At 42.1% G+C, this 15,722-nt stretch overlaps 1 protein-coding gene across 4 annotated transcripts in view; it reads right to left on the bottom strand.

Annotated features, from left to right (window-relative positions):
- The window catches only part of LOC120551712 (ankyrin repeat and fibronectin type-III domain-containing protein 1), a 136,696-nt gene that overhangs the window by 89,540 nt on the left and 31,434 nt on the right, over positions 1-15,722 (bottom strand). For all 4 annotated transcript variants that reach the window (XM_039789239.1, XM_039789240.1, XM_039789241.1 and 1 more), the window contains one exon: positions 13,894-14,132. In XM_039789239.1, the coding sequence (XP_039645173.1) occupies positions 13,894-14,132 (239 nt within the window). The remainder of the gene's footprint in view (positions 1-13,893; positions 14,133-15,722) is intronic.

Raw genomic sequence — 15,722 nt, 5'->3', positions numbered from 1 at the left:
CCTGCAGCCACACACAGACACGGACACACGCTCACACACTGACACACTGACACACACACCCACACCCACACACACACACACACACACACACACACGTTCAACACCAACCGTCATTACACCACTAGTCCTATCCAGTGGTCACCGTTTAGGCCAAGGATGCGGTCTGCAGCAGAGGGAGATGTTTGTGTTTGCATACTTTCTCACAAACAGACATTGACTGAGCAGAGAGCAAAATAGGCTTTCTACTGTGGATTTGTTTTAGCATTTTGACATGGTGCAACTGTCATTGGTGTGCGGGATAAATGAAAATGAAAATATTTGAATGATTTATTTATGTCCACCTCACTGGGTACAGAAATATAGGGCATACAAGCAATAACTAGCTCTGAAAACAAGATAATTACAGACATGTACACATGCGCAGCATAGCAAGCACAACAACCTGCATTCTGACATGCATGTATGCACGCATTCAGTGTTAATCAATACACAGCCAAAATATGCACACATTCATTTTAATGAACGGACTGACAAACACATATTAGCAGCAAAGAGACGCAGTATGAGTATGATGCATGCTTGCCTTGTTACACACACACACAAACACTCTGCTATTGCCAACGAAAGACCACTTATGCAATTTCTCACGCTGACACAAGCCCACACACACACACACACACAAAACACACACACACACACACACACATACACACAAAGACACAGTGCAAGTGTAGATCATCCATGGGTCAGTGAAAGCTAGAAGCGGTGTTTTTCCTTGCGGTGGACACACACATCAATTTAAAGGAAATTGCTCGCCCCATTATTGGAAAGTGTTACCGGAATGTCAATTAAGGGGGAAGTTTTTAACCTCGCACCACACAAATAAACAGTGCACCCCACTCCCCCTTATTAAAGGCGGTGTCAGCGCAGACAGAGAGTCTGGAGGGGGTAGAGGGGAGGGAAGGAGGGATGGAGGGAGAGAGGGAGGTAGGGATGGAGGAAGGGAGGCCCGGGAAAAGGGAGAAGAGGAGACAGGAGATGTGGTGCTCTTAAAGAAAATGCTTTTGGCCCTCCTTTTGTGCCCGAGGCCCTAGACCCTGAGAACCATTCAAAGCCCGGGCTCTGGCCCCGACTCAGGCCCACTTAAGGTTAACCTCAACAGGCAGGGATCTGTTTGACAGCTGGTTGGATCGTGTAGGTGCAACTGCAGCAGACCAATTAAGGGCAGGTCAGCGGAGGGGAGGGGGGGAAGAGGGGGGCCACGGAGATAGAGGTGGGAGATGGGAGAGTAGGAGGGGAGGGAGGATGGATTGGCAGATGGCAAGAGAAGGACTGGAGCAGAGAGGTGACGGAGTGTGGGAGGAATGATGTGTATAGGGTTGACAGAGGTGAGAGGAAAGATGTAAGGGAGGGAAGAACGGACATGCAGGAAGTAGTATGCAAAGGACAGATGTGATGTTAGAGGTGAAGGGGTAGTAGAGATTGAAAGTGTTTGTTGAGTGTTTGTAGTAAAGCAAATTTGGGGAAAGGAGGAAGAGATAAGAATGCAAGCAAACATGTACAGAAGAATAGCTGACCTATAAAAATATATAATATATAAATATGATGAGAGACAGAGAAACGGACAAATCTAACAGACAGGAATATTAAAGTATGATGGTTACATGTTGCGAACCTATTTCTGAAAAGACAGACAAAGTTCTCTAATGAGCCCCTTAGGCTTAACCGTTCTCTATTCTCCATGACCATTTCAGTGGGCAGCAGAGCATCATGGATTTATACTGGAGCCAGGAGAACGATACATGACAAAGGGTAGATCTCCCCCGTATCGGGAAGTTAGAGGAACACAGCATTACATAGCTTGTTTAGAATGGATCTAAGGTGGCCTTATATCCAATCCAGAATACACCACCACACCTGACCATCAGGTAGTAAAACAGCTCAATGAGTAGCCTAGAGAGATATATCCTGAAGGTCCACAGAGTGAGAATTGAGCACTGATCTCAGAACGATCCAGAATTATTAGCAGAGTAGCAACAGATCAAAGGCCCAGACAACTTCAAACAGGTATCATCTACTGATGCTTTACTGAACAGAACCTCCAAAAATGGGTGGAGTGTGCCCCAAAGGCTCCGGGGGTCTAAGTCTGCGAGTTCATAGGCATGGGAAATGCTTTTGCATAGCCAGTGTGTGAGCCTCTGTTTGGAAAAGGGCTTGCCAAGAGGCCCATCACCATAACAGACCAACAGCTGCTGAGAGGCTGCGTGTCCTGTGTAGTTCACGAGAGCACACACAAGATACAAATGTAGTAGAAGTAATTCCACTGGACCAAATATGTCCTGTGGTGAAGAAGTTGCAATTCTTAGTTGAAACAGTCAACGTGGAGAGGAGAGGAGAGGAGAGGAGAGGAGAGGAGAGGAGAGGGAGAGGAGAGGAGAGGAGAGGAGAGGAGAGGAGAGGAGAGGAGAGGTTTTGGTGTGGTTTTTAAAGTCCACGGAGCATAACACCCCCCCTACAGCCCACAAACGACTCAAATTGTCCATCATCTGGTAGTAGGAATGTTCCACCCTCAATCGGGCCTTAACCAGTCCTTCCAGAACCAGCACTGGCTCTACACTACCAGGAGAGGAGAGGAGAGGGAGAGGAGAGGAGAGGAGAGGAGAGGAGAGGAGAGGAGAGGAGAGGAGAGGAGAGGAGAGAGAGCAGAGGAGAGGATTACTATACATCATCATTAGTGTACTACTGACTCCAGAGTAATCCTCTGCAAAAGCTCCCATGTCAGTAAAAACTGAACCCTCACCCAAATACAGGGAGAAAAGATGCAAAGAGTGGGAAAAGAAAGGAAAAGGGAGGGTGAAGAGAAAGAGTGATGGGGAGCTAGAAAGAGAGACAGATCAGGAGAGGAGCAATTCTGAATCTACATAGTTAATGAACACCATTTCACTAGTTACCAGCGGCAACCAAAGTGGCTGCAGAAAACATTCCCATGCCATTCTTGGTCAGCTTTGAGTGAGCGCGTGCGCGTGCACGTGTGTCAAAGAGAGGACTAGTGGAACAGCCCTTTCAAATGAGTGGTATTTTTCTCCCTGTTTTTACGTAAAATAACCAGACTGTGGTTGTCCTCCTCGACCAGACTCACGTCCATTAAACCAGAGCTACGGCCTTTTAGAAACACAGGGAGAAAGAACAGGAATAGATGGAAAATAGGGGTTAATGAAAGAGAGGTTGATTGAAAATGGTGATGAATTATGTGTGATAGTGTGAGTTGTGTGTACGGTTATTCGAGTATGTGCATGCAAGTGTGTACAAAAAACAACTGTAACCAACCTAACCATAAATACGCCTTTCCTTTCTTTTTGAGTCGAAACCTAGCTTTGTTTCTGACCTACAACTAAGTTTCACCACTGCCGTTAGTGTCCCGAATTAACTTTAGCCACTGATCATCAGTGAAATCAGTTTACATCAAAATTCCATTTTAGTGTGGTTTGTTTATTCACAATAATCATTTTTACAGCATTATTCATCCATTTGTGTTAGAGGCGGGTGCCTGACAGTAAAGATGGAGGGTGAGAGAAGCACTAAAGCTTATGAACCAGACTCAAAGCTGTGACTTCATTACTTTATGGGTCTTTCAGCCTGCTGAGCCACCAGTTCACAGCCCTGACTGTCAAACTGGGGTTCAGCATAGGAATGCTGAGCAAACAAAAACACCACTGTTTTACATTTTCACAAAGTAGCTAAGGGTCTGGCTTCTCTCTCTCTCCTCTTTTTTTTTTTTTTTTACGCTTGCTGCTGTGCATTCCAATAAAAGTCACCATAGATAATGAATGTTAGCGGGCCGTCCGCAGCCAGACTTTGGCTCTGATGGTAGTTATGACTGTCCACTGTGGTGTCTGTGCGTTAGTCATCTCAGTATGAATGAGTCACCGGAGAGAAACCTCAAGCACCACCCAGGTAACAGTTGAGCCACACACACACACACACACACACACACACACACATACACACACACACACACACACACACACACACACACACACACACACACACACAGCACTGAGATGAGCGAGGTGAGGGATTGTAAGGCGGGACATCTATTGGGTGGTGTTGTGCTGCCACCATGTGGCCAGTATAATGATTAACAGAGCATGCCAGAGACAGGCAGCTGCAAAGCATGAAGCATAGAGAATATTATCCGGGGTTTGGAGTTAAACGACAAAAATAAAACGAGTGATCTGTATGCAGAACATATAATCAAGACCCAGGTGACAGATTGTAGGCTGGACCGCCGCTGGTAAGTGAGCCGCTACACTGATATGAATGTGTAACCTTATTATCAAGGCACCTAAATACCATTGGCACACCCCTACCTCTTCTGGGGACTGTGTGGGCGTGTACACCTCCTGATTCTCATGTCTTACACCTGTTAGAGCAGGACAACTTCTACCTTTTCATTACCTTATTTTCATTAGTGCATGTATTTTATCTCAACATGAGCAGATTATTAATCAGCATGAGAGAAAATATGTGTGGGTTCTTTAAAATTAGGTGTGTTGGTCTGTCAATTAGGGCATAACATCTACTATTTTACAGTAATAAGCAGACCGCAGACATCTACCCTAACACATATGGCTGTTTGCGTTACAGCTAGATGATAAAAACCTATAAAACCTGTATGCTATGTAGGGTAAATTGGAGGAGAGCAGGTACACCAGAAAATAAACCGAAACACAAAAACTCATGACAGACGACAGACATCATATAGCAGACAAAGAGTGCCCAAAGGTGGGAATTTAAATAGCAGGTGTTCAGATAGAAAGTGCCAATGTGGCAGACCCATGATACAAGGAGCAGATGTGATGGAAACAGGCACTGCATCAATACTAACAGAACACATTGTTTTCAATCCTCCCCCCAGTCCTTACAGTGGTTGATTTTTCATACAGGCAATTTGGGATTTTAGTTAAGCTGTGTGTGTGTTGCACAAATAAGAATAAGCTACATGTAAATGAGAAAATCCACAGTAAAGCAGAGCTCATCTGCTGTTCTTGGACAGCTAAATCAGCCTTCCACACTGCTAGAAACATGGATACCAACACTGGTAAATATGAGGTCAAAATCCTGTTTTACAAGGGAACGCGTGAAGCTAATTTGCTTGCACTGCAGAAGCTAAATCAGAGCGGTGGTTATATAGTAGTCTTTAGTATAACAATATTACTAATTCATTCTTTTCAAAGAGCAGAGATGGGAAGTAAAAAAGTACAAATACTTTGTTACTGTACTCAAGTAGATTTTTCAGATATTTTTACTTAACTATTTATTTTTGTGCCGACTTTTTACTTTTACTCCTTAGAGTTACCGTTATTATTTTTCGCGTCATCAATACCGAATTCAATCTAATTGGATGGAAATATACGTTGCACTTGACGCACCACAACAAGATGACTCGACAGATTCGGCCACATTCATTCACTGCAAATAATTGCGGCCTGATGGCGGTAATGTTAGCACATAGTAGTAGAAGAAGAAGAAGAAAACAGAGATCCCGGAAATTCGGCAGACAAGCAGCAAGCCATTCCCAGTCATCCCTGGCCTTATCTGAGAGAGATGTTTGAGATAGTAGGCATCAAGAATGACTCCTGGCGAATGTGCTGCATAACTCTAAAAGTATGGGGAACTTCTTAATTAATGTCTGTTTAGTAATTCATATTTAATCCTTTATTTTCTTTCCATAAGCCATATTTGAGCACACACACATGTATACATGTAGATTCCTTCAATGTTAAGGGGAAGATTAAAAAAGAGAAACTGGATCTGTGAATTCTCACAGAATCACAATTTAATTCCTATCTTGCTACTCAGTCAGAATCTTATTAACCTGGAGTCCCAGAGTCACAATAATCATATATGTGATGTTTTAGGCCTATTGGTTGACATCCATTTAAAATGTAGGCAATGGCATATAAAGAGCCTTTTTTCCATGTCGACTGAAGTTTCTCAGCTTGCACTCTAGTAATATTTGTGTAGTCCAGGTAGCTTTGCATAAAAAATGGGTGTCATTCGCAAGGCTACTTTTATACTTTTACTAGAGTAAAGAAGTTAAATCAGTACTTCTACTTTTACCAGAGTATTTTTTAACACAAGTATCTGTACTTCTACTTGAGTACGGGAAGTGAGTACTTTTGCCATCTCTGTCAAAGAGGGAATATCCACGGAAGTAAGATTTGTAGCTGCTATTGGTGATTAAATCAGCACTGAGGCAAGTCAGCAGAGTTATATACATACTGTACTTAGTGAAGTACCTTGGCAGATGTGTGAGTTCATCAAGCTAATGAGGAGTGATTAGCCAAGTGACCACAGGACTATTCAATGCCAAAACAGTTGTTGTTCCACTTCTCATTATCTTTATGGCGACTGGGAAAGAGAGAGTAACTGAATGGGGCAGACACAGAAAAGTGAGAATGAAAATTAGGAAAGACAGACAAAGACAGTAAGGATGATATCTCTGGAAGGAAAACAGCTAGGAGGACTTCCCATCACCATGCCCTCCCCTGACTCCACACGGGCCAGCACATCATCAGGCTAATTACCCCAGTAATGACTGTGCTAATGCTGCAAAGGCCTTGAGGCATCCTGTTTTGATTGAGGCCACTGGAAGTTGGCCAGCTCGAGGGAAAAGTGGAGCTCTCAAACTGCTGCAAGTGCGCCATTCGACATCTGTCATCCCTGGCCTTTCAGTGGATGTGTCCGAGTATGTACTTGTGGGTGTCCAAGAGGTACACACTGTACATTAAACAATGACATTTTCATGATAAACTCAACAGGCCCCCACCCTGGACCCTTAGCTGTCATTATACTGGTGTCTCGCCACCAACAACCACTTCACCTTTTAATGACTGTAATCAGAAAATGAAGTGGCTGTGCACACTGAGGACCTCCACTGCACCTCCCTGCTGTTATCCAACAGCACCACCACAAATACACACTACTCTGTAAGAATATTCATCAGAGTTGTGTTTCCATGTTATCACTACACTTTGAAGTGGTAGTAGTTCACAATTAAATCACGTATGCATTCAGGCAAGAAAATATTGTAGAAAGAATTTATTATCATTAGAATTATCATTCAAAAACATTTATAATTCTACAGTCTTTTAGTCCATACGCTATCAATTTTAGATTATTGGTAATAACTGGTAATTTCATTTCAACTAACATACTTAACTCAGAACGGCCTCTTTAACTTCTATTCAAGCACAAGCTGAGTTAAGGCTCCATCATGTTCTTGTATCAATATGGAATCAAAAACCTTCCTGTATTCTGAAAATGTGGCTTGTCCAACCAATGCTGCAGAGCATATACACCCCATTCTGCTTATCCAGTTTATCCAGCTCTAAACCACTTTTAGCTCAATGTGTTGGTCAGTATGGCTCTGGTCTAACATCCACTCCCCTCTGACAAGCCCACTAATTCCGACTATACGTTATCTGCCCAGCATCCAAGAGAAGGAAACCAATATAAATGGATGGCAGCAGTAAACAGAGAACCAATTTTGTAGGTTAGTGGACTAAACCCAATCTATCATATCCCTTTCAGTCACTCAGGTTAGCTACCTACCTTCAGCTTAACACTGAAACAGACAATGATTGATTGATTGATTGATTGATTGATTTATTAGACAGTAACAGAAATAAATGCATAACAAGATGCCAACACAGTGACATTGTACATTTATCAGAACTGTCGAGGATAACACAAGAAAGTTACAAACTTATTTCCATTGTGGTCCTACTTTGTCTAACTCTATCTTTTTTTTCTTTTAAAGATTATGTTTTGGGCTTTTCCACCTTTCATTTTTGACAGAATAGCTAGGTGAGAAAAGGGGGAAGACATGCAGGAAATTATCACAGGTCGGATTCGAACCCTGGACCTTTGCGTCGAGGCATAACCCTCTCAGTATATGTGTGTGTGTCACAAAACTGGTTGAAACAGATGGTAAATAAACAACTTATCTGCTGTCGAACACAGTTGAGGGGACACGATAGATTCTGTATTTTTGGATTTCAGAATCACAGAAGGTACTTTGTGAGCAGATTGTCAGTCTGGGTGGAAAGCAGTTGCTTTGCTGAAGCCTTATTGCTACTCATGGAAGTCTCGGAATAGGTCTCCGCAGTCCCTACCTCAGGTGAATTCTTTCTGATAGAGAGGCAAATGTGCTGGTTTAAAAACAGATCCGGTGGTAAGAACTGACAGTTCTGTATCACTTTTCATTCTTTTTATTGAAACCTTGACAATGCCTTTTGAATTACAGTGTATGATATCTGTATTTACGCAAGATGTTCTGGCCTCTTTGTTCATGTGTGTGATGTGCATGCTTATGAATGATTATGTGTGAGCACACTCTGTGCCTGATTCCTGACAGCAGATTTCAAACAGAGACTTAACCACAGGGAACAGTGACATATCTCTTAAACCAATCCAGAAGACCCGGAGCTCCTTTGACAACAAAGCAACATGCTGAATATCATTCGCCTCATTGGACAAACTGGGTACCACTGAGCTTCCTGGTAGTACGGTATAAAGAGGCCTGCATGGGTGTAAGTGTACGTATCTTATGTACATGATCTGTTTGAAATTCATCTTGTGTGTTTCCTGTGGGTTTCCGGTAAATCAGGAACATGAGACAAACAACTATTTGCATTCCCTGGTTTATGAGAAACAAATTGAAGAAACACTGACTCCCCTTGTTTCATTTAGTACAGACACTTTGTGAGTCATCTCGCAAACAGAGAGTGAGTCAGATTGAAGTGCTGCAAATCAGCACGAACAAAGCATTATAGTTACAGCCGTTCAATCAAAAAGGAATGATACGGTCTGTGAATACGTGGTTACTCATCTGCGTTTGCACACACACACACAGACACATTCATACATAAATAAAACTCGCACACACATAAATATTTACAGAGGTAAACAGATTTCCACGTAGTTAATGGCACTTGGAAACTCATATAGAATACATCCAAAATGATTAAACTGCATTATGTCAAGATATTAGCTCATGATCGATGAAAACAATCAACTGGCAATGTATTTTGATCATTCATCTGAGGCACATCGCCTCAGAAAAAGCTCCCTGTCTTTTTTCAAATGGATACCTCCTTCAGGTATAATTTGTCATCATCTCAAGATGCTTCCAGAAGCATCAAGGTGACTTCAGATCCATGCCCAGATGCCAAACCAATACTGCAGAGCAGTGTGAGGAATGAGGTGTGACTCGACTTTATCAGACGACGAACTGCGGCTATTCCGCAGGCAGCATTGTTTACAGTGTCACAACAGGAGGAGGTACTGGCTGGATATATAGTGCCTCGCTAAATTACATACGCCCTGAACTTTTCGACCTTTTGCACACATTTCAGGCCTCAAACATAAAGATATAAAACTGTAATTTTTGTGAAGAATCAACAACAAGTGGGACACAATCATGAAGTGGAACGAAATTTATTGGATATTTCAAACCTTTTAAACAAATAAAAACTGAAATATTGGCTGCAAAATTATTCAGCCCCTTAAGTTAATACTTTGTAGCGCCACCTTTTGCTGCGATTACAGCTGTAAATTGCTGGGGTATGTCTCTATCAGTTTTGCACATCGAGGACTGACATTTTTGCCCATTCCTCCTTGCAAAACAGCTCGAGCTCAGTGAGGTTGGATGGAGAGCGTTTGTGAACAGCAGTTTTCAGTTCTTTCCATAGATTCTCGATTGGATTCAGGTCTGGACTTTGACTTGGCCATTCTAACACCTGGATATGTTTATTTGTGAACCATTCCATTGTAGATTTTGCTTTATGTTTTGGATCATTGTCTTGTTGGAAGACAAATCTCCGTCCCAGTCTCAGGTCTTTTGCAGACTCCATCAGGTTTTCTTCCAGAATGGTACTGTATTTGGCTCCATCCATCTTCCCATCAATTTTAACCATCTTCCCTGTCCCTGCTGAAGAAAAGCGGGCCCAAACCATGATGCTGCCACCACCATGTTTGACAGTGGGGATGGTGTGTTCAGGGTGATGAGCTGTTGTTGCTTTTACGCCAAACATAACGTTTTGCATTGTTTCCAAAAAGTTCGATTTTGGTTTCATCTGACCACAGCACCTTCTTCCACATGTTTGGTGTGTCTCCCAGGTGGCTTTTGGCAAACTTTAAACGACACTTTTATGGATATCTTTAAGAAATGGCTTTCTTCTTGCCACTCTTCCATAAAGGCCAGATTTGTGCAGTATACGACTGATTGTTGTCCATGGACAGAGTCTCCCACCTCACTTAGATCTCTGCAGCCCAGAGATGCCTTGCGCATTCTATTCATGTATGAGTATAGATTTCTAATTTGTATGGTATATCATCAATAACGCTTGTGCTCCTTGGGTGTTAAAGTGATTTTTTATCCAAATCTTTAAACTTCCAACTATCTCGGACCTCTTTTTTTGTTTCATTTCTCTTGCCTCTATAAGAATGCATTTATAGAGACTTGATACACACTATTTATCATCATTAGACATTGATATCAGACATTTAGTTTGCTCAGAAGTAATATTACCCACTTTTTAGTTTTTTTTGTTAAAAAGTTTGAAATACCAATAATTGTCCACTTCATATGACCACTGTTGTTGATTCTTCACAAAAATTACATTTATTTTTATTTTGAGGTGAAATGTAAAGGTGAAACGTTCAAGGGCGAATACTTGCAAGGCACTGTATACCTGATAAGTCACATATACACACACTGTACGTACACACAGACAGGCCGACACAAAAACAATGCTATCCAGTCTTACAGAGATTTTTTGTCTATGTAGGAGTAGCTGTGTCATCAAGTGGAGTGTCATTTATTTTCATTTCGCTAGATAAAGCAGTTCCATATCCTACAAATGCCATTAATGCTTTAGAGCAAGAGAGGTGTGAGCTTCAACACAGTAGATGTGTGTTAAGAGGAAAAGACTTGAGACGAGATGATACTGTTACGGTAGATAAAACTCAACGGCAATGTTTCTTTCCAGAAACCATGACCTGGTTAAAAAGATAACTCACAGACCTGGCTGTGAGCAGTTTCATGTAGGAACTATTTTACCTACCTACCAACCGTATCACCGCGCAGAAGAAAGCATACTCATGGATGCGTCTAACTGTAGCTAAGCAATACTGCTAGCTCACCTGAGCTAACATTACAGCTCAGCCGAGGAGGAGGAGGCTGTCGCCCGTGAATATGCTTCCTTCTGCACAGTGATACGGTTAGGCAGGTGTAGTTCAGTAAAAAGAAAATAGTTCCTACATTAAACTGCTCACAAGCAGGTCTGTGGATCTATACGTCTAGTTCCATTATATCCCAGAGAAGGCAGACATCTCTACGCCCAATATGTCCTGCGCTACTTGCACCAAAACAATCTAAATTGATTAAGAGCACTACAGGTAAGAGAAAAAATATGTATTTTTGATTTTAGGGCAAACGGTCACTTTAACATTGCAGTGGGTTAAGCTGCAGTTGTTTTTGTCACCGTAATTTTCATTAAGCAAGTGATGCCTCGAAGATGGTACAAGTCACGAGCAACAATGTGCTACTCTGAATGTATTCTCATGCATTCATAACCAACTCAGAGCATTTGTACAGAGAAAAAAAGAGAAAAGAGACGTACGTTCTAAAACAGAAAGAAGGCAGGCAGCATAAATTACATTCAACATAAAAAGAAAACACCTCTACTGTGGAAAAAAACAGTGTGTCTTTCTCCCTAAGTTTAAAAAGTGACACTTGTCTCTGATAGGTGGAGATGAAATGAAAGAAGGTGCTGTTAACGCGAAGAAACCTGAATACTGCTGCCTTATATAACCTGTCTTTCTAAAGACCTGTTAATATGTTTTAATGTCTGTGTCTGTTTTCCATCTTGCTGGCAAAATTGCAGTCCCCGGGGACCTGCACAAAAAGGGATGTTGAATAAAAGCATCCACCAAATGTTTCACATTGTGTAAGAGTGTAAACCGTTGGAAATGATCCTGTTATATATCACAGCACAGGAATAATGCTTTTCTAATACTGCCTCTAATGCTGTGTGCTATTAGAAGACAAAATTGCGTGACGTCTCACCCCAAAACACATGTGGCAGGTCATCAGGTCCAGTGCTGTCCCCATTGCACCAACAGAAGTGTGATAAAAGTGTATATAATACGCTTTTCTTTCCTTTCTTTTTCAGCTCAGTGGAGGATCTCCAGGTCTCGCCCACAAAGTGCTGCAACTCCAACTAGGCCCACAAGATATGTCAAAAACAATGTGATGATGAATGAAAAGTCCTTTCGAGCTCTGACACAGGAATTCCAATTAAAATCCAGGCGATTCTTTCAACTACTTGTGTCTATAAACTGCTTCTCAAAAACGTTTCCCTCAGCAGTGCAACATCTCCTTTCCAGACACATTTTAGACAGCATGCATCCACATCCAGAAATATCCTAAAACAAATTCTCCCACCAGACTATCCCCTACCTATGCTGGTATCCTTTTGCACCTGTGACACTGGAGAATCAATTACAAAGTCCAGGCTGGTAATGAGGTCTCCAGTTACCTGATCCAGTGACCAAGGAACAATATAGAGGTCTTTAATCTTTAATGCAAATTCACCAAGCCTGCTGTCCATGCCTGGCATCACTGCCTCCAAAAGATCCAATGACTAAGTGTAATGAAATTATAACAAAATATACAGTATACAAAAATTTTCAAATTTGAGATCAAATCTCACAACTAGACAACTAGGTTAGGGCCCAGGAGTTTTAGAAGCTGTCAACTTTGGGTTGCCAAAGTTGACAGCTTGAGTGACGATATTTTAATTGTTGAGACTTCATAATTGGAGTAATAATAGGCATGTGTAATTATACCCTTTGTTTCATGGATATTAATGATAATTTGACTGATTTATTAAAATATCTTAAAGATAAGAGGGGGTAAGAGAGATTGTAAGAGAAGAACAGACAGATGTGAGGTACAGAGAGACAGTGTCATGCTGTCTTCATTTGAAAGCTGCTGTAAATGTCGATGGCACATTCTTGCAGCGAGTAAAGGCGCTGACACACCAACCCGATTATCGGCCGTCGGACAGTTTGGCGAGGTCGGCGACTCGAGTCTGTTCGGTGTGTTCCGTGCAGTCGTCAGTCGGAGGAGCCGTCGGCCTTCAAAATGAAGGCCGTGGGCAGTCGGACTCAATGACCAATCTGATTGGTGGAGTGCTAGCCCTTGACTAGCGAATCAGTGCACGAGAAAACCGGAGTTGACAACGCCAGTATCTTCTTATTAGTGGCCATCGTATTTTCTTCCGTTCAGCGAGTAATGACAACGATCCTTCTTGACTACCATCAACACTCTCTGATGAAAACAATGACTGACGACAGCTTGCTCTGTGTTTACTAGGTCTAGAGAGATGTTCCGTCATTTCCGGTTTTCATTTTTTGGGAGACAATACTGATTAGCGCCGCCTGTTGTTATGGAGACGTATTACGCCTCGCACATGCGCAGAACGTACGCTCAAGTCGGCATCGCTTCGGTGTGTTCCGAGGCACTTTTTTGACCTCGTCTTTTCTGCCGATGGTCAGCCGTCGGGTTGGTGTGTCAGAGCCTTAAGAAAACTTAAGCCATGTTCTACTAAATGACCATATGTACTGTAGCAACCTCTGAAGGATCCCCTTCAATCCACCCATCACTTGTGCCACTGTGTGGTCTGTGTAATGTTATGTGCCTGCGTGGGTGTATGTGTAACCATGTGTCAGAAGCAATTCGCTTCTTGATGATTTGTCTGAGCCAAACTCGTACCTCCTTTGAGTGGGGGGAAAAAAATAGAAACAAGTGGTCAGACTTACAAACTTTCTCTTCAGTTTGCCCTTGCTGCCACGGGTCGGCTTGCCCTCGACTGCAGTCGCAGCGCTGTAGTCCGAGCCCATGTCCAGGTGGTCATCTGCTGAGACGCTCTTGCGGAGGTAGGCAGCTCGCGCCCGGAAGTGGGAAAAGGGCGACTGGGAGCGAGGGCGGGCCTCGGTGCACCCACCGTGCTCAGGCTCATCTTCGCCCTCCATGTCATCCTCCAAACGCCACAGCTCCCCTGGAGGACAGCATATGGGAGGAAGAAGGACAAATGGTGAGATTAGGGAACCGTAGGGAAGGAAACAATGAGAAGAAAGAAAAAGGAAAGAGAACGGTTGTACACTAACATAAAATATTTCCTGAATGGAATTACGCTTCCTTTTAAGGTGGAATATTTTACACCCAGACATTATTCTCAGCCTGACTCCTTAACAACTTCAATATAATTACATACGCTCGAGAGACAATGGCGTTTTTCTCCAGCTCTGACGTGATTTGATGGCTGAGCTTCCACAGTCACACAACAGAGATGGATGTGTGCTGTCTGAAAGCAGCTCCGCTGCACTTATCACAGCCGACTTCCATCGCTCTGCATTTGATGTTCGGCAGGCACCCTGTCAGCGTCCAACGACTGACTAACAGCACTTACTGGTCTTTCAGTTACTTACCTGATGCATGCTGGGTAAGCTACAGAAACTCTGTCCATCACGGAGAGAGACATTGACAAGTAATTTCCAGTGAATATTTTTAGACCATAAATATTGAAGTATGCCCACATATAATTCTAGTAAAAAAATGTAAATTAAGCCCAGTGGAATGTAACTGTAGAAAACATGAATCAATTAAAAAAAGTTCTGTAAATGACAAAAATAAACCATCAACATAAACCTAAAGCGATGGCATGGTGCTGCAAATGTCACAAGCAATCGGAAACTTCCTGCTCAGAAGCATTGCTAACACTGTAAGCTGAACAACGGCAATGTTTTAAGCTAGCTAAGTTGCTAACATTAGCTAACAGATAAAGCAGCATTGCAACATGTTTTTCCTGAAACTTCACCAGTAAGTAACACTGGTTTCATAAATTAAATTTGTGTATGTTGCAGACATTGAATAAGTGAGTGCTTTTCTCACATTCTATATTTATTGTTAGGAGTTAGCTAGCATTAGCGTCTGTAAGCAAATGTGCACCAGACTAATCCTCAGTCTGCATCTTCTGATGATGTAACTTACAGTCAGTGGACACGTCAGCTGAAGTAAAGGATCCGTCAATAAAAAGCTTTTTCTTTTTTTGTCGTTTCATTTACTGTATTATTTTCCTCCTCACGTTTTGGGGTTTACAATCACGGTTTGGATATGTAATTTACAGAATTTATTTATTTATTGACATGTACATTCCACTGTGCTTAATTTGAAGCCATATTTTTTACGTAATTTAGAAAAATAATGTAAACAAAGTATTAACAACATTGCAAGTAAGCTACGCTTGTTTTGTTTTTTTATAGTTGGATCATAGGTTAGTTAACATAGACCAACAAATACAAAAATATGTTGTAGTTTCAGACGAGGTGTCAAGCCAGCAAAGGATTTTAGAGCCTAACCCACCAAGTGTTAGGAGTGACTATCCAAGGTTTTGTCTAACTTGTGTACTAAGACTTGTATAAGAGAAATGTATATTAAGCCTTAGAATTGCCTAGTAATGACATCCTTCATTTAAAAATTTCAACAGCAGGTCTTTTTGTAAGTGAATGATCTTCAGAGTGTGAAATATTACAGTATCAGTTCCACTGTCTGAGCAGCAGCCCAAATGCATTTGCACCCAAATAAATAA

The sequence above is a fragment of the Perca fluviatilis genome, chromosome 21 (genome assembly GCF_010015445.1).
Source record: "Perca fluviatilis chromosome 21, GENO_Pfluv_1.0, whole genome shotgun sequence".
Lineage (NCBI taxonomy): Eukaryota > Metazoa > Chordata > Actinopteri > Perciformes > Percidae > Perca > Perca fluviatilis.
Note: the sequence above shows the minus strand (reverse complement) of the source record. Positions and strands in the feature narration are given on the sequence as shown.